Raw genomic sequence first — 27,396 nt, 5'->3', positions numbered from 1 at the left:
AAACTACTAAGGCACCTTAACAGCCAACAAATTTTATTATGGCATAAAATTTTGTGGACTGAAGCCCACTTTGTCAGGTGCAAGATGAAGAGCTGCTGCCAGTCAAAGTAAGCAATAGTGGGCTAGAGGGACTCAGAAAAGTCAGCGTCCAATGACCCCAAGAGTGCCTGATCAAGGAGATAAGCATAGTGCTGTGATGTTGTGCAAGCTCAGGATTAACCACCATTAACAAAGCATGGCAGCTTGGCTTGAGCTCATTTAGATTTTTTAATAGACATAAACTTCTTAATCAAAAAGTTCTCTAAGCAATGTACTGTACATAAAACAATATAAAACAATTATCAACAATCCACAGATAAAATCAACAAAATTTTAATAGAAAATATTAAATTATAAGTGGATAGACTTGGTTAACTAAAAAGGGTTTTAGCAGGCATCTTGTACAGTATGGCAAAAGTGCCTGCCTAATGTTAATTCTGAAATATAGGTGCTGCCACAGAGAAGGCTTTCCATTTCTCTTGAAAGACAGAGGTGTTTTATTTCAAAAGCAAAAATAATGGGAAAAGAAGAGAATTTTGGGGTTTAGTGGCTGTAAGTGAATGTTTTGGAGGAGAATTTTTACCATGTTGATGACTGAATTTCTTTCACTTCTTCCTCACCCTTGTTTCTCTTTCATTGCCTACTGTGACATCCAGTTCTAATATGCTCTTGGCATTCAGGTGCTGGGAACAATTCAGGGAATAAGGAGGAGGTTTGGGAGGGAAGAAAAATGTATCACTCAAGTCACGCTGAAAGCCTTGTTCTCCTCAGTCGTACACCCCACCTTCCAATGAATTCAAGATCAGCATGAAGCTAGAAGCCCAGGATCCCAGAAACACCACTTCCACTTGTATTGCTACTGTGGTGGGATTGACAGGTGCCCGTCTCCGATTGCGCCTGGATGGCAGTGATAATAAGAATGACTTCTGGCGTCTGGTGGATTCTGCAGAAATCCAGCCTATTGGCAACTGTGAAAAGAATGGAGGGATGTTGCAGCCTCCTTTAGGTGAGTTGAAACCTTGTTTGCCCCAAGGGCTACATTGATGCTATAATCATGTCTTCTAGATTCCAAGTGATCAAAAGAGCTTTGGAATTGCAGTAAACAGCGATATGACATCTGAATATATGAAGTGCTCTGGAGAAGGGAGGCTTACTTAGAGGTATCTACTGTGTGCTCCATCATGTTTCTTCCCTGCCTGGTTTCCTCTAGGCCATGGGTAGACAAACTAAGGCCTGGGGGCTGGATCCAGCCCAATCACCTTCTATATCCGGCCCGTGGATGGTCTGGGAATCAGTGTGTTTGTGTCCTTTTATTTAAAATGCATCTCTGGGTTATTTGTGGGGCCTGCCTGGTGTTTTTACATGAGTAGAATGTGTGATTTTATTTAAAATGCATCTCTGGGTTATTTGTGGAGCATAGGAATTCGTTCATTCCCCCCCCAAAAAAAATATAGTCCAGCCCCCCCCCCCCAAGGTCTGAGGGACAGTGGACCGGCCTCCTGCTGAAAAAGTTTGCTCACCCCTGCTCTAGTCACTTGTGACTGACCACAGGTAGCCATGCTAGTGGCTCGGCATCTCTGAATTAAGAGCAGATTTAAATATGCAGAAGGACCCGTAATACACTCTTCTGTACAAGTGTGCCTGAGGCTGTACAGGGCAGATCTTGCTTTACTGTAGTTCACTGTCAAAAGTGACACAGCTGAAGTTTTCAGGAAAGTTCTTCTAATTTCTCAGCAGAATGGGTCCACAATGGATTACAATAAGAGGGTTGTCTTAGCTGTGATGTCATGATTAAGCCCACTATAAAACACCAGTTCACATTCTTAAAATACTATTGCATTTATTTCCAAGTTCTGCTTATGTTACCTGTTAGAAAATCTTGGTATACTCAAGTAATTGCATCAACAAAAAGTCCAGCCAATAGTATGGTGCAAATTAAGCTTCCTTAGACTCTCTCAAGAGAAAAATTCCTTGATTTTCAGTACATTTGCTAAATGTTATGATGAAGACATCAAGTTACCTTCATGATGGAAGGATGGACAGAACTGAAAGCTGCTGCTACGCTTTTTATGGCCTCCACGTCTGTTTGTTGCAGGGTTTCGACTGAATGCTTCTTCTTGGCCCATGTTTCTCCTGAAGACTCTGAATGGAGCAGAAATGGCACCTGTTAGGATTTTCCACAAGGTATGGCCATCATCGTTCCCTGTTCTGAAGACAATGTAGCTGGCTTTGATGTGCTTATGAGTTTGGTTCTCCATTTGCCTGGAAGGAGTGGGGGTTGAGGTTTTGTTCCACTCCTCCTCATTAACAATACTCCTGTTAAGAGAATATAGATAGCAAGACTCTAAGTTTCTGAAAGAATGGAAGTGAATGTTTGTATGAAGTCCCTAAGTTTGATGTGGCGGTGTCATGAATGGCACACTGAATAACTTTACAGGTGGGGGTTTATGTTGGCCAAAGTAGTAAGTCACAGAAGGATTGGGTCTAGTCAGAAGGCAAAGTGGGATCATGTGGGAGTCATAAAGCCACGGCAAAGGCTTGTAATATTGCAGGGTGCCCCCTGACCTCGGCTGACCAGCACTCTGAGCTTTACAATGTATTGGAATGTGTTGACCTTAAATGGAGTTGTGTTTCCTCTGGGCAGTGATGACCCTATATGGTTTGTGGGTGGGTAAAAGCCTTGACCGGATGAGGTAACGTGAGACATTGGCAAAGGGCCATGCGGCTGGAGAGAGACAAAGGATGATAAAGAAGCTACAGGAGGAGAGGGAAGTTTGAAAGGAGCTGCTCATACCATCCTGAAAATATTGCTGGCTCTCTGTGTCTTTATTTTATGCTAAACTGCGCCATTTGTAACGGCTGGCTCCGACAGGATCAGATTCGGGGCAGGAGCAAGATAAGATAAGAACAATATGGACGTAAGCACAGATGGAAAGTAGGGATGTGAAAAGGCAAGATTGAAAATTATATTTGTGGAGAGTAAAAGGGAGAAAATAATTCAGCAAAAGGTTGGCAGCAGGGCATCACAAGGTATGCCAGAGGACCAAGGTTTGACAGGATGGTGTAGGGGGCCAGAACTCTCAATGTCCCCATTGAACCCTAGTTGTTTTTATACTGAGGGTAATCTTTCCCTGGTTACTGTAATGCAGGGGTGGGGAATATGTTGCATTCTAGAAGTTATTGGGGATCCCTTCTCTTTCCCAGCTAGCATGACCAGTGGTCAGGGATGTTAGGAGTTGTAGTACAGCAATATCTGGAGGACCTCAGGTTCCATTGAACCAGGTTAATGTGTGATGCACAGAGTGCTACTCCTGCTACTACATTGTCCTATGTGCTTCCCCTCCTCCAGTAGTGTTCCATACAGCCTTCCTTTGTTATCCTTAACCAACCCTTCATCAGGGTAACTTGGCTTGGACTTAGGAAAGACAAGTGTATGAACTGCAGTTAGCAACTTCCTGGATTAAGCTCCCAGTTTGAGAAGCTAGGTTGACAGCAGAAAATGAATGAAGGTACTGTTGTTTGAACGTAGAATTTAACCTGGTTTAAGAAAAATAAGCCAAAGTTCAACATTGCATCTGAACTTCTGTGATGCAATTTAAGTTCTGTAAATCAGCCCACCAGTAGCCTTTATCTAATTCCTTGTGCAGCAGCTGCTGGGAAACAAGGGCTAATGAGTGCACTGCTAAGTCAGCAGAATAGGTCTGTAAAGTAAGCCGTGTGTGTACATGCACACATATGCGTATTAATTGCGTTGCATCTGATCCTTTTTCTTGTCCCTTCCCCCTCCTAGGAGCCACCATCTCCATCCCAGAATTTCTTTAAGATGGGGATGAAACTGGAGGCTGTAGATAGAAAAAACCCACATTTCATCTGCCCTGCCACCATTGGTGAGGTGCGGGGTTCTGAGGTCCTCATCACTTTTGATGGCTGGAGGGGAGCCTTTGATTACTGGTGCCGTTACGATTCTCGCGACATCTTTCCAGTTGGTTGGTGTTCACTGACTGGTGACAACTTGCAGCCCCCTGGAACGAAAGGTAAGAGTCCTATCAAAGCATTTCACCCCTGAAATGGGCAATAGTTGGCTATGGACTGGCAACATATCATTCTGCACATATGTCTGATGGAGGGTTATGTATTTTGGTTTAACATAGTTTTTAAAAAGTGAGCTAATATTTTGTTGGTGTTGTCTTTTGCACTCTCTGTTGTGGCATTGGATTCTGTGGACGTTTATCAAATGGGATGCTTTGAAATCTTCCCAGTACATTCATGGTTGTGGTGGAAGCTATGTCAAGCACAAAAATATTTTGCCATGTCTTCGTGCTTTCTCTCTCTTTAAGCATATTGCAGCTTATGTTCTCCATAGATACTTCTCGTTAAGGCTGGCTCCTCACAGCAGCTTCCCATAATATTGATTGTACATTACTGCAGTGAACTTTTGAAGCAATAATTTGTAAATCTTGGCTTGGCTCAATCAGCCATTGTTTGTGGTAGTTATCAGCCTATCCCCTGCATCCTCTTAAAACATGCAGAGACCATAGGCAGAGTGCATGAGTGCATGTGTCTTGCATTACACTGCATTTTGGAGTAGGCAGAAGTAATGCAGATATCTCCCTCCTGTCCTCCAAGTCCTTGGGCAAACGTGGGGGAAGGCTGGTCAAATGAGCTTCAGAGAAAGCTGAAGCTTCTCTTGGGTTATCTGCAGTTTCAGATAACTTGGGGGAGAGGATCTGTGTGGTGCTGATGCCCTGACAAGGGCAGGTGAGTGATGGCAGAGGAATCCCGGCTGAAGCCCCTTGCTAAGCAGTCTGCAAGACCTATCAGTTGATTGTGGGGGCTTACAAAGTCCTTCACACAAGGCTTTGCAAGTGGCTGCAAACCCCTTTTGATGATATGTGTCCCATACCAGAAGTTGCATGACGTTGGGTGTAGGGCAAGTGGGTGTAGTTAGGCCAAAATGGCCTTGCAGACCAAATGGGAAGGCCTGATGGGCCTTATTAGACCCACGGGCTGGTGGTTCTCCACTTCTACATCCTTTCCCAGACCATGTCAGTTTCTGGATCATGGAACCCAGCATACTACCACTGGCTACTCCACAGTCAGAGGCAGTATGCTTGCGAATGCAAGCTGGTGGAAACAGCAGGAGGGGAGAGTGCTCTGGGGCTCAGGTCCTGCTTTCCAAAGGCACCTTGTTGGTCACTGTGAGAAAAGGAAACTGGATTAGATGAGCCATTGGCTTGATCCAGCAGATTCTTATTATGTTCTTATGAAGAACATTTATTTCCTATATGCTAGGGTTACCTAGGTTGGCAGCAGCAGGGACCGAGCAATGGGAGCTCACCCCGTTGCGGGGATTCGAACCGCTGACCTTCTGATCAGCAAGTCCTAGGCTCTGTGGTTTAACCCATAGCGCCAGCCAACCTAGCTCCAGCGGGAAGGTAAACGGCGTTTCCGTGCGCTGCTCTGGTTCACCAGAAGCGGCTTAGTCATGCTGGCCACATGACCCAGAAGCTGTACACCGGCTCCCTCGGCCAATAAAGCGAGATGAGCACCGCAACCCCAGAGTCGGCCATGACTGAACCTAATGGTCCGGGGTCCCTTTACCTTTACCTAGCGCTACCACAAATCCACATATGACTCCTCTCAAAGCTTCAGCTATTGCTTTAAGAGCTAATATTCCAGTAGCTAAGATATTAAAATTATAATGGCTAGAAAGCAAGGTGTGTACTCATGGGTTCTGGAGATGTGAACTTAATTTAACTATTTAGGTTTTCAGCCCATCCCAATAACTTGACTTGGGTGTAAAAAAAAACCTCTGGAGTATTTTTGCTTCTTTAGCACTAGAGGGAGCAGAGTATCCACCTGTCCATCTTCCGCTCATGGGAGCCACCAACTTCAGATACATAGTCTGCATTCAGGTGTGGGATTTATTACGTTAGTTTTACTGATTATACTGCTAGTGCTTCTGTTCTGGTTCCTGGTGTTCCTTTTATACTGCATTACCTGTTGCATTATGGAACTGTGGCAGTGATCAACATGCCACCATGTCATGCTATATTTCATTCACACCAGTATCTGTGGTTGTCACAACTAATATCGCCACTCTCCCACTCTTTCTGTGCATATGCGCTTCTTTTCCCCTATCATGTAGTATGTCAGTCATCATGTAGTATGCCAAAATACCTGCCAAAATTTCATTACATGAGCAGTGGGGCATGATCTCTAAAAACTGCAGGAATCTTACAACTCAAAACTCCCGTGATTTTCCAGGTTGCCAAGATTGCAAGCAGATTTTTTTTTTTTCTGGAAACAATTAACATGGAAATGAATGCTAAACATGAGCTAGATTTCTAGAATTGGCTTTTACTTGTGTGAAAGGTCGTATAAAATGCAATAATTAACAGGTGAGGAAACATCAAGAAGATGGAGTCATAAAGTAAGCAAGTAGGTAACTTTCTGCATCATCTAGGTAGAGGCTTTTATGTCCAGGGGCAATGTGTAAGTCTTTGTGATCCTAGTTCCTGATCCTAGTTCCTAGTTCCTGATCGTGTGTGCTTGTGTGTTCGCATGTATAACTACTAGGTTCTCCATTTAAGAAAATTCTGAAATTTCTGGAAAGTTTTAGAAACCTCTGCTCAGAAAGTCGGAAGCATGACTAAAGGATTTTACTAAGTTCATGTAGTTTAATCCTTGCTTCTGTCATCTAGTGGTACATATCATTTATTGGTACATGGCAAGGCACTTGCTAAATATTTAGAACATAGTCCTCTCTGATACAGTGGTGCCCCGCAAGACGAATGCCTTGCAAGACGGAAAACCCGCTAGACGAAAGGGTTTTCCGTTTTGGAGGTGCTTCGCAAAATGAATTTCCTATGTGCTTGCTTCGCAAGACGAAAATGTCTTGCGAGTTCCTGCGGGGGTTTTTTCCTTTTCCCCCCCTTTTTCCCAAGCCGCTAAACCGCTTATCAGCTGATTGTTAAGCCGCTTATCAGCTGATCTTTAAGCCGCTTAACAGCTGATCGCTAGGCCGCTTATCAGCTGATCCGCTAAGCCGCTAATACTGTAGCGCCAGTCTGCTAAACCGCTAATGGGCTTGCTTCGCAAGACGAAAAAACCCGCAAGACGAAGAGACTCGCGGAGCGGATTCTTTTCGTCTTGCGAGGCACCACTGTATTTAGGAGAATATTTGAAACCATTTGATCCCTTCAGAACCACTGGATTCCTTGAGAAAATGATCCCAGTTAGCCTCCTCTCTTAATATGTAGCTAGTTTTGTCGGATAGTTATTTTCAGAAAGAAGGGAGTCTGTCAACCCAACACCTCAATACCCATCTTTCAAAGTGGCCCATTGTGGCAGCTGATGGCCCCCTTACACACACCCCCTGCATTGGCAGCTTTGGGCCTCATGGAGTTCTAATCATTTTTGGCCTGTGGCCACTGATTTCTAATCCCACCCACCAAACTCCTTACACCAAAATTACAATATTTTACACAAGGTTTTTGTCTGCATCAGTATATTTTCTTTACACACCCTTATCTCTGGTAATACACAAGTCATCTTTCTTTATACATTTTTAATTGCCCATGGTGAAAATTTCCAGCTCACAGAAATGGCATTGGACAATAGTGATAAAGAGAAGAAATCTGATGCAGCATCTGATCATCTGTGCTGTCTTGCCCAGAGGCCTGTCTAGTCTTACATAGGGGATGGAGGAGGCGATTATAAGGAAACAATGATGAAATTACAACAGTCGACTAAGGCAAGTGGTGGTGGTTGTCAGGTTTTCTGACATTTTTACCATTAACCTCCTAAAAGATTAAAAGGATAAAGAGTAACATTCACCGAGTTTCTGAATATTTGCCACATATACCATTGGACCACATCATCAAGCTTTAAAAGGTAAAGGTAAAGGGACTCCTGACCATTAGGTCCACTCGTGACCAACTCTAGGGTTGGGGCGCTCATGTCGCTTTATTGACCGAGGGAGCTGGCGTACAGCTTCCGGGTCATGTGGCCAGCATGACTAAGCCGCTTCTGGCGAAACCAAAGCAGCACACGGAAATGCCATTTACCTTCCCGCCGGAGCAGTACCTATTTATCTACTTGCACTTGGACGTGCTTTTGAACTGCTAAGTTGGCAGGAGCAGGGACCGAGCAACGGGAGCTCACCCCGTCACGGGGATTCGAACTGCCGACCTTCTGATTGGCAAGTCCTAGGCTCTGTGGTTTAACCCACAGCGCCACCCGCGTCCCCCTCATCAAGCTTTACTTTTGGGATTTAACTTGACAATAATAAACCCTAGTGGAGCTGGACAGCGCTAATGGATATTAATGTATATGTCGTTTTAATCTGTGTAAGCTGTGTTGAGTCCCCGTTTGAGGAAAAGTTGGGAAATAAATAATATTACCATCACAAAAATGGAGAGGAAGTTTCTTGGATACAGCAGCCAAGTGGCAGGACTGCAAGAGTTAACTGTCCTTGGGCAGACTGTGAGCCAGAGGCAGTCTTCCACTTTATCAGGAGATCTGGAATGCAGAGGAGTGGAGTTTCTGCCTTGGCACTATCCCAGCTGGCAGGAACGCACTAAGAACTTGCCAAGCAAAGGAGACCTAAGACAGGATGCACTCCCTTCATTGCTGTGCCAAGGGCGATGAACGTTACTGTGGGTACAGCAGAGATCATAATTGCAGACGCTTGCCCCAGTTTCCTTTGTTCCCGTTAATGCAGTCAGCCTTTTCAACACAACTTTACTCTGCTCAGCAGGCAAGCAAAAGTTAATCGTTTTTAAGTTGCCATGGAGATGTGTTAAGTGGCACCATACATTCTTCTTGTATTTGTCTGCCATTTTTTCCAAACAATTGTGTACAGATTAAGGGCCCGGCAAGCTTTACTTCATTTGCCTGGAAGGGAGAACAGCTTCAGGTAGAAATTAAGGAAAGTGGCATCTCTGTAAGAAGACCTGTAAGCGTCTACACCACCTCTTCCATTTAGGGTAGCGTGCCTTCAGTTGGACTACTAGGAGGTGAATAAGTCAAAGTGACACTGTAGAATTGCCTCTGACGGAAAGGTAACAGATTTTGACATTTGTTTTTAGTTGTATTTCTAGTGTTCATTGCTTGTGTCCTCTTTGAAGCAGAATCTTGGGGGCTGGCTGACTTATGTGGGAGCAAAAGATTCAATGTTGGGAGTTAAGTGGTTGTTCTTTAGTCCTTCCTAGAAAGAGAATATCATTTCTAGGCATTTGGCTTGCAGCTGAATACGAGTGGGAATTCTGTGAACAGGCAGCTGTCCAAACCTTGTGGGCAAGCTGTTGTCAGACTGTTTTGTACTGTACCCACTGACTACTTCAGAGAGTTAAGTCCTTGGGCAGTGTTAGAATGACAGAGGGTATGGGTGTGTTTAAAATATTTTTATGCTGCCTTTCAGGGAAACTTCCACAGTAGTTTACAAAACGAAATACAAAATTAAAATACAATAAATTACAACATGCTTAAAATAATACAGTTTAAAATAAGGGAGAACAGAAATGTCTTTAGCTGGTGCTGACAGGATGTTGGCATCAGGGTGGCTTCCCTTGCAGTGGAATTCCACAAAGCAGGCTCTGCTCTTTAGTTGCTACCTGCCTTATCTTGACTGGTAGGGAAACCTGGAGCAGAGTCTCTAAAACGAACTCAAGGTTTGTATACAAGCAAGTGTCCACTTAGGTACCTGGGTCCTAAGCTGTCTGGGGTTTTAGGACTAAGAAGCAGCACTTTAAATTTGTTTGGAAACAGACTGTAGCCATTTGAGTTATGAGTGGTTGCAGTCAGCTGCCCAACATTCTTTAAAGTCAACCCTACATATATTGCATTACAGTAGGTGGTCCAAGATAGACAATGAAAAACTGTGGCCAGGCAGTCTCTGTCCAGCAAAGGCCACCAGCCTAAGCTTAAAAAAAAAGGGGGGGGGGACTGCTTGGCACAGAAGCTACTCAGGCCTTCAGTGTCAAAAGTTGGATCAAGGAGCCAGATCTGGAGTGAAAACTTTATCCATCTCTTTGAACAAACTACTTACCTAACTGCAGAACCACCATCTTGCCTGGATCAAGCTCCTTTGTTTGGCCCTCATCCAGCCCTCTATGAGTGTGAGCAAAGGCAGAATTAGAGCTAGATATCATCAACATGTTGATAGCACCTCACCTCAAATCTCCAGGTGACCAAGGTTTCATATAGATAACAAAAAGCACGGGAGACTAGATGGAACCTGCAGAACCCCACAAACACCCTGAGGCTGAGAAGTAGTTCCCAGGCATAAACTTAAATCAGTGTTCCCATGGCACATTATGCCTCTTAACTCCCAACCCCGAGAGCCTATCCAGAAGTATGCTGTGGTCAGTGGTATGGAAAGACTAGAGGTCCAGGAGAATTAGTGAGATCTGACACCTCTGTCCTTTTCCTCTGTTGGAAAGGCACTTCTCCCAGCAGCTTGCTAAACTGCTGGATGAAGGACCTCTCCACCCCTCCATATTAAACCTCACTGCAGGTGTGCTGAGGGGGCAGGTGCTTTGCACCTCACCTCTGCTAATAAGCAGCTTGCCTGGGCCAGCCTACTGTTCTTCATGCTGTAGTTGGTTTGGCTGCCACACATACTACAAAACTTGGGGCTCTATGTTCTGGAACTGACTACAAAGCATCTGGAAACACAGCTAACTTCAAAACAAGTGTTGTCAATAAACAAGCCAGATTCTTGGGTAGTGCAAAGGATGGGGTTGTCGTACTTAGCACTAATTTCCATGATTCCCTTATATGTTGGAGGGAGGAACAGGTTTTTCATAACTTGCCTCTTTTTGAGCAGCAGAAAGGTTAGGAGATACAAAAATGCAGGATCTTGTAATAATTAGTAAAAGGAAACCAACATTTAGTGCTGTAACCTTAAAGAAACAGAAAGAAACCTCATGAGAATAGTTGGAAAGGCATAAGATAAGGTTGCTCAAAATGCAGCTAATAAAACAGGATTATATGAGAGTATCTTATCCCTAAAGTATGCTTCACAAATGATCTTGTCTCAGGGTTAGGGGACTGCTAACATAAGAAGAGACCTATTGGATCAGGCCAGAGGCCTATCTAGACATGCATTCTGTTCTCATGGCGGCCAAATTGATGCCTTGGGAAATGTGCAAGCAGATGTGAGTGCAAAAGCACTCTTGCTGCTTGTGATTTCCAGCAACTGATATTCAGAGCCATATTGCCTGCAACAGCATACTACCTCCAAAAGAGATGTTCTGGCTAGTAAGCATAGGTCGCCCTGTCCTCCATGAATTTGTCTAGTTCTGTTTTAAAGCCATCCAATTTAGTAGTCATCTTTGCATGTTGTGGGAGCGAATTCCAAAGCTTTAATTGCACACTGTGTGAAGAAGTACAGTTCTGATCTTCCAGCATTCAGCTGCATTAATTAGCCCCAAGTTACAGTATTTAGGGGAGTAGAATTGTCCCCATCCACATTTGCCCCCATAACCTTGCACAGCTCTGTCATGTCTTCCCTGCCTTTCCTTTTTTTGAAAACTAAAAAGCCCCACCAAATGTTGTGAATTTTCCTCACAGGGAAATTGCTCCGGCCCCATGATGATTTTGATAGCTCTTTTGTGAACCTTTTCCACATTCCTACAATGTACTCTCTCTCTCTCTCTTTTGTTAATGTTGGAACTGCTTAGTAGGTGAACATTTGAGGGCATGGTTCTCTGGTTTCCCCTTGTGATTTTCATTTCAGAAGAGCTTTTATGTTCCAAGCAGGCCTCTTGGAAGCTATAACACCTCTGAACAACTATCTTAGAAAATACCATATTATTGGATTAGTGGCAATTTAAACAAAATAAAGTTTTTCTGTAAATAAACATACAGTTTTCTTGGAAAGGAAATACTTGTTTTTTGTTGTGATTTATGTCTAGTCTTGCATAACAGTAGTCAAGGTTATAGATTGCACTGGAGTTTCCGTATGGGCTGTATGGAACTTCATGAAAGAGTAGTTGAAACGGTCTCATTTTTCTTAGATTGCGTCCAAGAGCCTTTTTTATGAGCAAACTGCCACAGAAAGTGACTTTTAGATGGCTGCCAATAGGAACTGAACTTTCGCCTGGCCTTTGAGGCAGATTTCGAGCGTTAGCAGTATATTGGACATGGCCCTTGGAACTGTCTTGGGGCTTATCTAAATTGCAATTTATCACAGTTCAGATTGTACAATGTTGGCTTGCACCACACCCATATATTGGCTTGAAGCAATGTATAGTGACATATCTCATGCTGCAAGTCTAAATCACCCTCTTTAAAAGAAAACCACATAAAAATGTAGCATATGCGGCCAGAACAGCAAAGTCTGGTAACCTCTTAAAATGTGGTGTTGCAGAAGCTTTCTTGGGTCACATGTAACAAAGTGGGCTGTGGCCCATGAGAACTTCTGCCATCATATGCTTGCTCACTGTTTTTTAAGGTGCCACCAGACTGCGTTTGCTGCAACAGATTAAGACTGCAGGTCCATACTCACATACCTGGGAGTGTGCCTCATCGATCTCTACTCCCAGTAGATCTTACTTCTGAGTAGACTAGCACATAGGAAGTTGCCTCATAGCAAGGCAGGTCATTGATCCACCTAACTAGTATTGTCTAAACTGACTGACAGCAACCCCCCAGGGTTTCAGACTGGAGTTTTTAACCTGAGGATGTCAGGGATTGAACCTGTTACCTTTTGCATATCAGGCAAGTGCTCTACCACTGAGTTGCGGCTCTTCTGTTGAGTGTACAGTCGAATACGCAGATGTCCATGAAAGTGTTTTTGAATAAGTCTGTGTTGGTACCTGATGGTCTTCTCTCTCCTTTTTTGTGGTAGTGGTGATTCCAAAGAGCCCATTCCCCCCTGTGCCTGATGTGATCTCTGAAAAAGGCAGCATGCACAGTGGCACAAAGACTCTCCTGGAACATCAGCCTGGACAAAGGGGACGCAAACCTGGTCGTAAGCGAGGCCGGACGCCCAAGGCTCTGACCAACCACTCCACTCCAACCCCTTCCAAAGCTGTGGAGCCTTTGAAATTCCCCAAGAAGAGGGGACCAAAGCCTGGCAGTAAGGTGTGTATTCATGACTTTACAGTTAGTGTGTGCTTCCTCAACTAGGAGCAGTTCTACTTAGGTACCTTTCAAAAACTATTCAAGCAAACAGATCTGTAGAATCAGGTATTGGGGGGGGTCATAGTTCGGTTGTTGATCACATGATTTCTTGAACATCCTACGTTCATTTCCATTTAAAAACATCCAGTATCAAGTAATGGGAATGTCATCATCTGAGAGACCCCAGATTGCTGGGCTAGAAGCACAAGTACAGTGGTGCCCCGCAAGACGAATGCCTCGCAAGACGGAAAACCCGCTAGACGAAAGGGTTTTCCGTTTTTTAGTTGCTTCGCAGGACGAATTTCCCTATGGGCTTGCTTCGCAAGACGAAAATGTCTTGCGAGTCTTGAGATTTTTTTTTCGCTTTCCCCCCCCTTTATCTAAGCCGCTAAGCCTTTAATAGCCTTTTAGCAGCTAAGCCGATAAGCCTTTAATAGCCGCTAATAGCGCTAATCCGTTAAGCCGCTAATAGGGTTGCTTCGCAAGAGGAAAAAAACCGCTAGACGAAGACACTCGCGGAACGGATTAATTTCGTCTTGCGAGGCACCACTGTAGTCCAATGCAGCTTTCCATCTTCAGTACAATTTCAAGCTGGCTAGAGGTGCAACTGAGGTCTGAAAGTACCCATTTCATTTCTAAAACGAAGGTGTTGGTCTGACTAGTACCTGGATGGGAGGTTGCTTTTGAGCTCTTCAGAGGGTGGGCAGGATGGAAATGTAACAAACTAATAAAGTTTGTCATTTTAAAATACCTGTCCCATTATCATTTGTAACTGAATTGTTCAGGCCCCCTTACTTGTTGCTATTATCTCAAGTTATTCCCCCCCCCCCCCCCCACCTCATGCATCATTTCCTCCTGGCTTCCTTGAAATTAGGTCCTCAGTGCCATGTTATCCACTTTGGTTTTTTCCTTTTGCCTGTTTAGAATGATTTTTTTTAATTTAAAGTTTATTAATATTATCTCTTTCCTTTTTTTTTTGCAGAGAAAACCTCGAACTTTACTAAATCCAGCCCCAACCTCCCCTACAACAAGTACTCCCGAACCTGACACTAGTACAGTACCACAGGATGCAGCAACCATCCCTAGCTCTGCTATGCAGGCCCCTACAGGTGCGGAATGCATTTCATCCTCTTTCTTGGGTGCAATATTTCTTTATGGGGGGCAGGAATTAGAAGGAAGTTATTTTAAGGTAATATACAAACTAAAGCTGGTAATACATATATATGACCCCTTCCATTTCTGTCTATACTGGTGGAGGGAGTGGAAGACTTAAGAGGGGGAAATTGCTCAGTTTCATTTTACAGTCACATTTTAAAAAATACTGTTCTGTGATGGTAGCCTTTTGATGCAGCATCAAAATCGGTCCTCCGGTATTTAGACCAGCTAGATAATTGGCCCTTGGGGTAAAAGGGTTTGGGAACTGTCTGACTCTGGAAGGAAGCTGTTCGGAACATCAAGTGATTTTTTTCAGTGGAGCAGACCTACCAAGTTAGTAACTGCGCAGTCAGTTACAGGCAAACCAGAGTCCAGTTATTAAAGGCTTCTGCCTTTCCCCCTCACAGTTTGCATCTACTTGAATAAGAATGGTAGCACTGGGCCTCACCTGGACAAAAAGAAAGTCCAGCAGCTGCCTGACCATTTTGGACCAGCTCGAGCATCTGTGGTGCTGCAGCAGGCAGTCCAAGCTTGCATTGATTGTGCTTATCATCAGCATACTGTCTTCTCATTCCTGAAGCAAGGCCATGGAGGCGAGATCATTTCAGGTAAGGTCTGCCTGCCCTACCCTGTTTTGAACAGTGTCCTCCAGGAGAACACTTCTACAAGTTACAGCCCAGTTGTCGTGTTCTCAAGACTATCTCAATGTATGCAAGAAAAGACAGTCAACTGCAGTGTGGCTCCATTGGCTTCATTAGGCCAGGGTCATTTTCCCACTCTTGCTGGGTTACATTGCAAGTATTTAAAGCAGCAAAACGTGCACCAAGAGGTGTGTTGCTGTTTTTTCCCTTTGAGGCAGTAGGAATTCCTTTTCTTCCCACACTCTTGTGCAGTCTCTCTTGAAGTTGGTGGATCTACTTTCTTATTTTATACTTAATCATGAATGGCTACAGCAGTTATTCCAGGGGGTGTGGGCAAAGTGAAACAATGAAAGGAGTCAGTGGCAGGGTTTGATTAAACACATCCAACTAAGAAAACAAGTTCAAAGATCAAGAAACAATAATATGAAATATAATTGAGTGTAAGATGTAATTATGAAAGAAAATTCGGTATAAATTCGATAAGAAAATAAGAGCAGTTAGATATAAGATCATAAAAATAAGACAACAATTAAGCAGTAGTAGTAAATATTTTAAGAACCTGAAGGGGAAGTTGAGGGAAGTCATGGGAAGGGGTATTTTTATATGATAAATGTTATATTCTGTTATATGGTTTAATATTGTAAAATTCAATAAAAACTTTTTAAAAAAACAACAGTGAAAGGAGAAGGCTAGTTTCTCACAAAAATTGAGGAGAATTGTGCCTTCACATTTTGCCTTATAACTCAAGTTTTACAAAAGCTTTAAAAAGAAGAAGCAGAAGAAAGAAATCTGGGAATCTGGAAGTTATCTGGGAGAGGGGACCTCCTCCCTCATGGATGCTCATGTACTTACTTTACTTATAGATCACCTTTCATCCAAACAGGATCACAGGGTGGTTTGCAATGCAATAATAAAGCAATGTGAATATAATCCATAAAACCATCAGCCACTGAACATTAAATAAAACCAGGTGTTTGCTTGATTTTATTTAACCTGAAAATCTAAAATAATCAATTAAAAGCAGACCCCTGATGGAATCAGTTCTATTAGTTCAAAAAGTAAATTGGAATACTGTCATTGAGTGGTATTCAATTAAATTTTCAAGTCTAGACGTGTTGAAATTAACAGACCTAATTTAGCTATGTTCGCTAATTTCAGTGGATCTGAGTAAAACGTCTTTGAATGCCACCCATTGTATTTACTCATCTAAGGCATGGTAGATTCATCTACAGTTGTTGCAGCTTCACATTGTGAAGGTGTTTGTAATCCTCAAAAAGCAAGATTTAAATATTTGTGTTTGATATTTCAGAAGGCAGTTGTTCTCATAAGTATTTTGCGAAACCCATCTCTCTGCTTTCCATGCAGACAATGCTCCAGAGGTAGGTAGGTAGGTAGGTAGGTAGGTAAGTAGGTAAAATCTGCAGTTATTTCATAAAGATTGCTGCTTCCATAATTGCTAGCTTGTGCTTAGTCTAGTGGAAGCCAGGAAAAGTTGTGGTTCTAGTCATTCAGTAAACTGGATTGCAGGAGGGGTCTATGTGATCCAGCAATCCCAGACAACCTGTTAGACTTTTATAATTTGTCTTTGTTCTCTTTCCTCCGCCAGCTGTGTTTGATCATGAGCAGCATACTCTGACCTTGCCAGCAGTCAACAGCATTACCTATGTCCTCCGCTTCCTTGAGAAACTCTGCCACAACCTACGTAGCGACAACCTCTTTGGGAACCAGCCATTTACTCAGCATCATGTGCAGCACTCACGCGAGTACGACCACGACAGGTACCTACCAGGTAGGAGTTGGGGCTAAGAGTTGTTCCAGTATGTCTCTGCAGATTGAGAAGGTTTTACCAAACAAAATGCAATAGCACAGATATATTTATTCTCTGGGCAAATGCCTTTTGGGGTGTGTGTTTTTTATTGGGTTCATTCTGCCTGCAGGCTGCCTCTTTTGTACACTACTCCAAAATTTGAAACGAAAGTTTCATTAAACTTTTTATTTCCCCTGACAAAGAACTGGAAGTGTTTAAGAGCACTTCCTTTGTAAGCAGGGCTGGGTGCACTGTGTGATGAGACACCTCAGATTCTGTGCTCTGAATACATTATGGTAAACCTATAAACGTAGTGGTGGCCTTAGATTACTGTGAAGCATTACAAGGGTTTGAATGGCTTTCCTATGTATCTGCTACTCTCTGGATCCCCAAAACACCCATCGCCCATTCAGGAACTAGGTCTTTTGCTGAATGGTGCTTGCAGTCTGCATAACAAGAGCCATCCGGAAGAGTTACATGAGACAAGTTCTGCTGGCCAGTCACCATGTCTCAGAACTGCCATGGTAATTCATTGGTTACTTGGAAAGGTGGAGATAGAGGTTACTGTCAGATAGATAGATAGATAGATAGATAGATAGATAGATAGACAGATAGATATGCAGGCACTGGCAAAAAAAAGCAAGGCTTAGGGCTAGACATAATTAATTGTTCTTTTCCCTGTGCTAATTGTCCCATATGTCACTGGGTGGTTTCTGTCTTTAGGAATTTGACACATAGGAGTCAGCACTGTGCAAAAGAAAATGTGCTAATGATATAATGGACGAGCTGTATCTATTTCTGTGAGTTTGAACACTCAGTTTTATCAGGTTGCACCCTACCGCTGTTCAGAAATGTCATACATAGACTTGAACTAACTTCAAACTTTTAGTCATGCTCACTGAAACTAAGACACCCAGGTTCCCTACAGTCAGCCAATATATTTGAGAACCATTTTGAAAAGCACCGTCCAGCGCATCTACTGCCACACCTGCAGTTGTAAAGGAGTAGAGCTGTGTGTCATCAGCATATTGCTGACAATGTACTCCAAAACTCCTAGGTCTCTGTAGTCTATTAAAACAGTGCTGTGAAAAATTTGAGCCTTGATTAAAAATGTTCAGCAGTTTCACATTCAGAAGAACTCAAGTAATATCATTTCTTTTCCTAAATTGCACACACGCTTAAAAGGTAAAAGAATGGCTTGAGAACAGTATGTGAAGTGCCACTGTCCCTTTCATAAGCCTTCCTTTATTGAATGGACCAAAGTGCTGGCAGGTATTATTTATTTTGAACCAACTAGATTCCAAAACAATGGTGCAGTTTGCAACTCTGATGTCTGTTGACTGAGGTACAGGCTTCCACGCATAGTGGAAGATCTGGTGATCTTGGGCAGGGCTGATTCCCAAGGAAGACTCTGATCCTAAGCAGGGCTTGTTCTCTCTTTCTAGACAGGAGCATTTCGTTAGATGTCTCTCTACTGGGACCAGGACGGGGTGCAAAGAGATATTTACAAGATTCCCCTCCATACAGTGCTCTCTCCCCCAAGTTACCAAAGAATGACCATCACCCTTTGGAAGGTGAGCACAGCATCTTTTTCCCAGCCTGGCTGTTAATATTAATTATGAATCAGCAGCATAGGTTGATGGAGATGTATGAAGACATATAGCAGCTCCAAATCTAGCATGCTTCTATCCTGGTCATTCATTGTTTAAGGTAGCTTTTGCCAACTTGGTGGTCTCCAGATACTTTAGATTACAGCTTCCACCCCCCACCAGCATGGCTGTTCTGACTGAGGCTGATGGGAGTTGTAGTTCAAAACTTCTGAAAAACATCAGATTGGCAAATGTTGATTTAGGGCTATCAAGACAGTAACTTCCTGCCCTTTCTATGTCTATTCTTGAATCTACAATTAGGATTGAAGGAAGTGTTTCAGGGAAAGGGAAGTACCTCCCTACCGCACCTTCCAGTGCTGGATTGAACAGCCTGCTTGGTCCCTGTTAGCTGTGCGCACCATTGAGGGGTGAAGCAACCAAACCCCACATATTTGAGTTGCTGAAACCACTCCTGGCCCCCCAGACTTTTCTGACCAGCTTTTTTTTTTAATTATTTTTTATTCATTTTACAATACAAAAATATAAAAACACACAACACAATTTTTCACAAATACATTTTTTGGAGTTCCCTCAGCTCTTCTGCAAATCCTCCGTTTTAGTCCTTCTTCCATATTTCTTAATCTAATATTGCCTTTTATTAAAAACCTTCTCCCTCTTATTCCCTTTTTTACAATATTTCTAATATTATTTTCACAGAGCCTCTTGCAAACCTACAAACGTTAATTGTTCATCGCAAATACTTTTCAAATAGTCTACAAATTTACTCCAGTCTTCAGTGAATCTGTGGTCTCGTAGGCCTCGGATCCTTCCTGTTAGTTTATCAAGTTCTGCGTATTCCATTAACTTCATTCTCCATTTTTTCTGACCAGCTCTTACTGAATTTTGAGAAAGTCAAGACAGGGGAAAGGGGAGTTTCTTTCCATCCCTTCAAGCAGTCTCTACATTTCCTGAAGCCGCCTGCTTTTTCTTATACACAATACAATTATCCAGTTGTCTTCAGACAATCCAAATGCAATGTTTACAACATGACTTCTTTCCACAATAAGTTTTGTTTGGCATCACACTTTGGAGCTGGAATTTTTCCCTAGCTCCATATTGTTTTGTTCCTCACAGCAATTGCATGCAAGTATGGAGCTGCTGGAATTTGGCTTGCAAAGAGCTTTATAATCCTTGAGTAGCAATTGGAGCTGAATCTACTGTAACCCCTTACGATTATTATAGCTTTTATTATTATATAGTTTTAATGGTTTTAAAAGTGTATTAGACAGATTCATCGAGAACAGGTCTATCCATATGTTCAGAAGTAACATACTGCTGAATGCCAGTTGCTGGGGAACAATAGCACAAGAGGGCTATTGTTTTCATGTCCTGCCTATAGGCTTCCTGGACAATGATGTGCACGATGGGCCCTTGTTATGACCCAGCTGGCATCTTATGGAAGTTTCTTTCTCTTTCTGGCAAGAGTTGGCACTGTAGGTGGGAGACCATCTGTAATGTCCTGTTGCATGACCCTACATCTGCCATCCTACTGGTACTGTTCCCCAGGTATACTGCCCTTGGAACAATATTCCTGAAAACATTGTTCAGCTCAATGATGCTGTGGGATTATCAATACAGTAGAGGGGGCGGGGTTGGGGCGGTCCAGATGTTATGGGACTCCAGCTCCTGTCAGCCCCAGTCAACATGACCAGTGGTAAAGGATGATGGGAGTTGTGGTCCAGCTACATATGGAGGACCAGTGGTTCCACACTCATGCAGTAGAGAATGGACAAGGCCCTTCTACCTTTTTTCCAGTCTGCAGTCCAGGTTTAACCCTTGCAAGAGCCTGCTAGGAATTATTCACAAATGCAGATACTGAGCCTGTTGCACTCTCAGTGAAGTTCATTTCTAATGATAGGATTTCACAGGAAAAGCAGGCAGGCAGAGGGTGGAATTCTGCATCACACTCTTCAGTCATTCAGTCTGCACAACTGTTTCAACTTGCCAGATGGAACAATTCCACCTTACTATCCTCACCCCAGGGACGTGGGTGGCGCTGTGGGTAAAACCTCAGCGCCTAGGACTTGCCGATCGTCAGGTCGGCGGTTCGAAACCCCGCAGCGGGGTGCGCTCCCATTGCTCGGTCCCAGTGCCTGCCAACCTAGCAGTTCGAAAGCACCCCCGGGTGCAAGTAGATAAATAGGGACGGGAAACGGCGTTTCCATGTGCTGCGCTGGTGCCGGCTCGCCAGAGCAGCTTCGTCACACTGGCCATGTGACCCGGAAGTGTCTTCGGACAGCGCTGGCCCCTGGCCTCTTAAGCGAGATGGGCGCGCAACCCCAGAGTCGGACACGACTGGCCCGTACGGGCAGGGGTACCTTTACCTTTATCCTCACTCCACCCCCATGTTGTTCTGGGGGTTCTCCCAAACACTACCTTGAACTCATTGCAGGGACACGCAGGGTGGAGAGATGGGGGAAAGCCCTGTTGCACAAACATAGGTCCTTGCCCAAGGCTGCCACAGACATAACTGGTACAGTGAATCCAGCCCAGATGCTGAGGGATCATTTGGACTGCACTTCATGTACACCGAGTTTAGTAGCAAACAGCTTGGAGTACAGAAAGATCACTTTTTTATCATTGTGGTAATGGTTTCCCTCTGTCACCTGTAGTATTGTCTCCCCCACCCATCTGCCCACAGGATTTAGTTTAAAACTCTCCATATCAGGTTTTCAAGACTCTTAACAAACACATTCTTACCAACCACTGTGAGGTGTAACCCATCTCTTGCCAGAAGTCCTTCCTCCAGGAAGTGGAGACCATGGTCAAGAAGCTAAACCTTTCCTGATGACACCACCTGTGCAGCCAGAGGTTTACTTCTAGTATTGTCCTCTCCCTGACCCATGACCGTCAACAGGAAGGAGTGATGAAAAGACCGCCAGTGCCCTATGGCCCTTCAGCGTCCTACCCAGAGTTTTATAGTCCCTTGCTGAATGTCAAAGGCTGTGTCTGGCAGTATCGCTTGTACCCAAATGAATCAGAAGGAAAAAGTTTTGTTCAGTGGGCTTATCAAACTCAGCAACCTCTGTCACATTGTGAATCGTTGTGCCTGGAAAACGGCACACCTCCCAGGACATCCTGTTATCTCTGCACACTGCTGCCTCTGTCCGCCTCAGTAGGGAGTCACTACCATGTCTCTTCCTCTTATGGGGAATGGTAGGAATTGTTCCGAACACTGTGCCTTCCACAGCCCCTGGAAGATTGACTCAAAGGGGATGCGGCCTTTGAGCTAGAAAGAGTTCTCTTCCCTACCCCTGCTAACTTTTTTTATGATGGTCAAACTAAATGATGAAATGTAAGTAGCAATAAGTTTGGATTAGTGAATGAAACTGGCAGAGAAGGGGAGGCCACCAAAAGGACTGGAACTCAGTGAGCAAAGTGATTACCCCTCCTCCTTCCCTTCGTTCTTTTCCTGACTTTCTGTCTGGGCAGAAGCTGGCTGTTTCTGTGGTTTGGATGTTCTGCGTACTTTGCAGCATTGTGGCTGGTGGCTGCACTTCTCTCATTAGTTGGTTGTATGTCTTCCAGGTGAAACGTTTGTTTTGAGTGATGGCCTGCCAGGTCCCTTGGAGCCACGCCTAGACCCCATGGACTCCGCCTTGAATGCTGTCAGTGCATCCAGTCCCAGCAGGAATTCAAGAGACTACAGACTTCAAGGATACAGGCACCTTCACCAGCCCTCCAGTCTTTCTCAGTGCAGTACCTCTGCCTTGCATAGACTTAGTGCCGGGGGTAAGGGCAATTAGAACCTCTCTTCTCTCTAATGAAGTATCCCTAGCTCCATTCTTGTGTTTCCATGCAATGTATTATTTCCCATGCATGATGGAAGAGAAGGGGGCAACTAGTGACATGCAGCATTGTTCACGTGAAAGTGGCTCTTTGCAAACTAACACTGACAAAACGGGTGGCAGTCTTTTGAAAAAAGACCATCTGGAAAAATCATGTGTCATGCCAGGACACAAATGTGTTTGGGTTTTGTTGATTTGTTTCCGTTGTTCCCTCTAGGCTCTGACAGATACCTTGCTCCTCGAGACACCTCACGGCTGGGCAGCCGAGACCCATCTGGCTGGACAGTGGAAGATGTCATGCAGTTTGTGAGGGAAGCTGACCCACAACTGGGACCCCATGCAGACCTCTTCCGAAAGCATGTAAATATAACCAACACCATGGGTGATTTGTGTGTGGGGGGGTGTCTCTTTCACAGTCACTCCTCCTGCTGCAAGAATCATGGCACAAGCACTCACAGCCACCATAAGGCAGTCTTTAACAAAGAAGCCTTACTTTTTACCAAACTTCCTTTGTACCAAGTGCCTTTCCCCTTGGGAAGCTTTGGTCCTTGTCTAGTCAGAGGAAGCAAAGCTCCAGCAGGGTGGATGTGCTTGATCATCAGATGTAGAGCAAAGACCAAAGCACAAGAGATCATCTCTGCTGCATGTGTCTCACTGAGGGCTCAGCTTCACGAGTATTGTATGACAGCCATCTTGGTTTGCACGTCTTGTGCAGATCTGTGCAACTGCCCTATTGAAAGCGACATACCTGACTGGGCAGAATGCCAGCTTTTGCACAGTTAAAATGTTGTAAAACTGTGAAGTAGTAACAGTCCTGGTGGCACTGAGTTGGCAACTGATCTCAGGAATAGTGAGCTATTTTATTGAACTGAGTGCAGCCCTCTCATTTCCATTCTCCTCTGTGCACCTTTTAGCAGGTGACTAATAGCTGGGCTCTAATAAGGATCTGTCTGCTTCCCCTGGGGCCTCCTGGGATTTCACATATTTGGTTCAAGGAATAAACAAAACATCCCCACCGTAGATTGGAGGGGAGGGTTGAGGCAAGACTTGTTCCCACAGTACATAAAAGGCTCCCATGAAATCTCCCTCCCCCCAAGTCTGGTGATAGCATCATCTTAGATTTCATTTTTATTCATGTGAGTATGTGCTGGTGAAGGAGACGAATACAGTTCAAGAAGGGGAGGGAGATGAGGTAAAATGCTGGTGGCGGGCATTGTCAGGAGAGAGAGAGAAAGCAGGCAAGGTTGACACTAGCTGATAGCCAGCATGAAACCTTGTCTGGGCTTTCAGATGTGGCTCCCTGACAATCTCTCCTTTCAACCCAACAATGCAATTCAGCCTTTAAAGTATTTGAGCAAGACTGAAAAAGATATCCAGTGACTTACAGAAGTTGTTGTCTTCCCTGTTTTTAGCAAAAGCAGAATTGTGCCAAACAGCTTCTGTGCTTGCAGAATTTGGATTTATTTATGTATATGCAAAAAGGGCATAACTGCCTTTGGTATAGAGCAGTTGGGTTGTGGGGAGGAACAAAAAATTGCTACAGGTCAGATTTTCCCCAAATAGCTATACTGGCTTTAGACAGGGAAGACCACCCTTTTCATCTTTTGGAATAGGAATAGAATGGGTGTCCTTCCAGATGTTATTGACTTCAGTTTCCATCACTTTGCAAAATCAGGTACGTTGGGAAATGGGAGTCCCGTCACTTGTTCCCCGTGCCTGCTTTAGACAATTGTAGTGTTGGGAGCAGGGCTAGAGCTGGAACATAGAAACATAGGAAGCTGCCTTATATTTAATCAAACCATTGGTCCATCTAGCCCAGTTTTGTCAACTCTGACTGGCAGCAGCTCTCCAGGGTCTTCGGCAAAGAGCAGTGTTACCTATCACCTGCTAACTGAGTCTTTTAACTAGAAAGACCATGGATTGAACCTGGAACATTCTGCATGCAAAACATGTCCTCTACCACCAAGCTATTGCCTCACTTTGTTGCTAGCCTGCAACAACACTGTATATCTAGATGTGCAGCCACATAGTCTCAATATCCTACTGCAGGAGTGGGGAATGTGCGGATCTCCAGAGGTTGTTGGACTCCATTCCCTCAGCCATGATGACCACTGCTCAGGGATGATGGGAGTTGTAGTCCAGTAACATCTGGCAGGCTACGCATTCCCCAGGCCTGCTTTAAAGGTTGTACAGCTGAGATTTTGGTATGTGTTGCTTGTTATGCCATAGTGCCTTACAGCTTTGAAAAAGCAGTGCCTGGAACAAATTCCATCTTCTATACAAGTAATGTTGAAAAGTCCATCAGCCCAACCATAGCATTATCTCAAACTAGTTCTAGCCCCACCCGTCTCTTTGAAGTTTTGCTTCTGGCCATGTCGAGGCATTATCTTGCTGTTAAGAGGCTTGGCCAGACAAATGTGGTTCTCTCTGTTCTGTGTTTCCAGGAGATTGACGGCAAGGCCCTGCTCTTGTTGCGCAGCGATATGATGATGAAGTACATGGGCTTGAAGCTTGGGCCAGCACTGAAACTCACCTACCACATTGACAAGTTAAAGCAGGGCAAGTTCTGAAAAAGAATCCTCCTGGTGCAGTCTTGGCCAAAGTGGCGCTCTCAACTCCCCACGCAGGCAGGTATGCGTGCCTACATTCCTTGCCCGACACATCTCAGCACTATGAGGACACCTTCGCCAGCAGACAGGAGGTGGTTTCCTGGAGGAAGACCCTGGGCACCCCTATCAATCAAATGAGACTTGGCTTGTTGGTACAAAGGGATGAATGCTTCCTCTATTTTCTGCTGATGGCGTTTTGGGACCGCAGTCCAGCTTGTAAGGAAGAATATGCTTCTCCCTGTGTGTATGTGTGTGGCACTCTGGCAGAGCCACACTCATGTCGGATATGGTTGTTTTGGCCCTTCTTACTTTTCAGATGCCCTGCCTTCTTTTGCTGCCCTCCTCAAGAATCCCCTTCATGCCTTATGAAGAGTACGGTTTGGACTTGAAGTTGGCAGTGCCAGGTGGTGTTCCCTTTTTCTGTGCCATACAGGACGGATTGACTGTGAGAATCCAGCTCTGGCATGTGACAAGCAGCTGCTGCTAACCAGATTGTTTACTCCCTTGGGTGGCAGGGGTGGGTGGGTAAGGCAGAGGACACGCCACCCTGCCATCTCTTCACTTGGTGCTGTTACAGCCTTTTCCTCCATGGAGGTCTCAAGCAGTTTTACTGAGTTGCTGGCATGTGGGCAGAAAGCTCTAATATTTATTTGGAACAAGGAGGAGAAGATGATCGTGGTAGGGCACAGCAGTGGATCTGTGTTGATATCGCCATGCAGCTCTCTAAGTGAGCTGGGAAGAATGGAGAGGGAGGAAAATGTAGGTTCCCTTATCATAGTGTCACAGAGCACACAGCTGAACAACTCAAGCTTTCCCCCCACTAAGATCCTGAAATGTTTTTTCTACTTGCTATGGGAATAGCAACTGTTTTAACCTTTTTTCTGAGGAATCAAATGTTTCTTATTCCACAACGGTACCGTTCAACTTACCCCTCCAGTCTGTCAGAGCTGTTCAGTTGTAGCTACCTGACCAAGTGTGTGGGATAGCAGATGGATGGGAAACAGGTATATTTAGATGGTTTGTCCTTCCCAAACTCAAATTGGGAACATGAATTGTTTTGTTTGTATGTATTCTGAAAAACGTTTTAATGTATTTATTTTTTATGGCACTTGGGCAGTGGCCTGCGTTGTCTCATAGTAGAGGGCTTTTTTTTGCTGCTGGCCAATGAGAATGGGAAAAGAAGGTGGTTAAGCTGGTTCCCCAAAGCTCTGCCCCTCTCCAGGTCCTAGACTGAAACCTCCTTTGCTTTGAGAAAGCAAAGTAGTGTGTGTTTCCTTTCCTCCACTTTCTGGAGAGTAGCCTTAGCGACTTACCCTTTGGGATGAGGACAAATGGACCTTGAGATTCAGTTGTGCTTGGCTGTTTCCTGCCCTACACTAATAAAGTGAGGAAGGGCAGCTTTAAGGTGCATCTCCTTGTAGGCACTTCTCTCTTCCTAACTTGCTACCCTTCCAGTGGATGCCAGGCTCTTGCGGAAGAGTGATTTCAGACTAGCCCAGAAGGAGGGATTAGAGACAACCTAAATTGATAATGCAAAAAATAAAAAAACCCCAAGCAATGAAAATTCATAGGCAATAAGCCACTTCTAGGAAGGAGCCAGAGCTCACTGCAGTGCAATGGGGTATTAGTGTGACTCGGCCGATATTTTGGGTTGTCTGGTGTAGCTCTCTTTGGTGGGAGGGGGGTGGTTACCTCTGTCTGCCATCACTGCCTGGCTGCAGAATACCATTTCTGTGAGCACTGCCTGCTGCAGGTAACGGGGGGCAAGGGGCTGCCAATATTCTTTTCTGCACTTATTCTGTTGATTTTGTTTATAAATAAAAGAGTGGGGGGAAATAGGATAGGTGGAGCTGTGCTGTGATTCTCCGCTGATTGATTACATGAACAACTTAAGACACTACAAAAGAGTGGGGCCAGGGATTCATCCATCCTAAATCAGTACTGGGTCTCTGGGCTTATCAGGAAAAGCTGAGAGAAACATCATTCCATCCCCACACCCTTAACAACAGAGTCTGAGATGGAGGCAGTAAAGACCACTACCAAGTTTTCCACTTGCAACCCTGTTTTTCTCATTCCCTACAAGAGAATCTTCCATTTACACGTTAAATGCATTTAAATATGATCTAGCACAACTGAAATGCATACACAGGTAAGGGTTAGGGTAACTTGTACCTTTTGTATGTATGGTAGGCAGCTTTCCAGCAATGCAAAACTCGAAAGGAGATTTCTGCACATGCATTGTTCAATTTTCAATCCAGGTAAAACCAAAAGCATTTATATCACTATTCAGTGACACATTCCAGCTGGGCAAAAACACTCAAGGGGGCCATGGATCATGAAAAGGTGTGACCTGGGGAAAGTGTCAAGGACCAGTGGGAACAGACTGGAGTGCTGCATTTAACCCCTAAGACTTGGGTTCCCTACCACTGACACACACACACACACACACACCCTCAGTTGCTGCGATCCGGGTATTTGCTCACTGCAATTCTAATGCCTTCCTATTGCTGGTATCTTGAAACCTTGCTGTGGTATTTAAGCTTCAAATTGGAAGCAGTTGTGTCCATCTTCCTTTAG

The 27,396-nt window shown here is 44.3% G+C and overlaps 1 protein-coding gene across 6 annotated transcripts in view; it reads left to right on the top strand.

Annotated features, from left to right (window-relative positions):
- SCMH1 (Scm polycomb group protein homolog 1) overlaps window positions 1–26,660 on the top strand; it is a 46,899-nt gene extending 20,239 nt beyond the window's left edge. For 5 of the 6 annotated variants that reach the window (XM_081015419.1, XM_081015417.1, XM_081015418.1 and 2 more), the window contains 11 exons: window positions 811–1,045; window positions 2,135–2,223; window positions 3,830–4,073; window positions 12,896–13,131; window positions 14,153–14,279; window positions 14,733–14,933; window positions 16,573–16,755; window positions 18,219–18,347; window positions 21,951–22,154; window positions 22,428–22,570; window positions 24,655–26,660. In XM_081015419.1, coding sequence (XP_080871545.1) covers window positions 811–1,045; window positions 2,135–2,223; window positions 3,830–4,073; window positions 12,896–13,131; window positions 14,153–14,279; window positions 14,733–14,933; window positions 16,573–16,755; window positions 18,219–18,347; window positions 21,951–22,154; window positions 22,428–22,570; window positions 24,655–24,780 — 1,917 coding nt within the window. In that variant the 3' untranslated portion in view covers window positions 24,781–26,660. The remainder of the gene's footprint in view (window positions 1–810; window positions 1,046–2,134; window positions 2,224–3,829; window positions 4,074–12,895; window positions 13,132–14,152; window positions 14,280–14,732; window positions 14,934–16,572; window positions 16,756–18,218; window positions 18,348–21,950; window positions 22,155–22,427; window positions 22,571–24,654) is intronic. The other variant, XM_081015420.1, reaches the window with a different exon arrangement.
- Window positions 26,661–27,396: the final 736 nt, after the last annotated feature.

This window comes from Podarcis pityusensis, assembly GCF_964106645.2.
Source record: "Podarcis pityusensis genome assembly, chromosome: 8".
Classification (NCBI taxonomy): domain Eukaryota; kingdom Metazoa; phylum Chordata; class Lepidosauria; order Squamata; family Lacertidae; genus Podarcis; species Podarcis pityusensis.
This window is presented reverse-complemented; position numbering and strand designations above follow the sequence as displayed.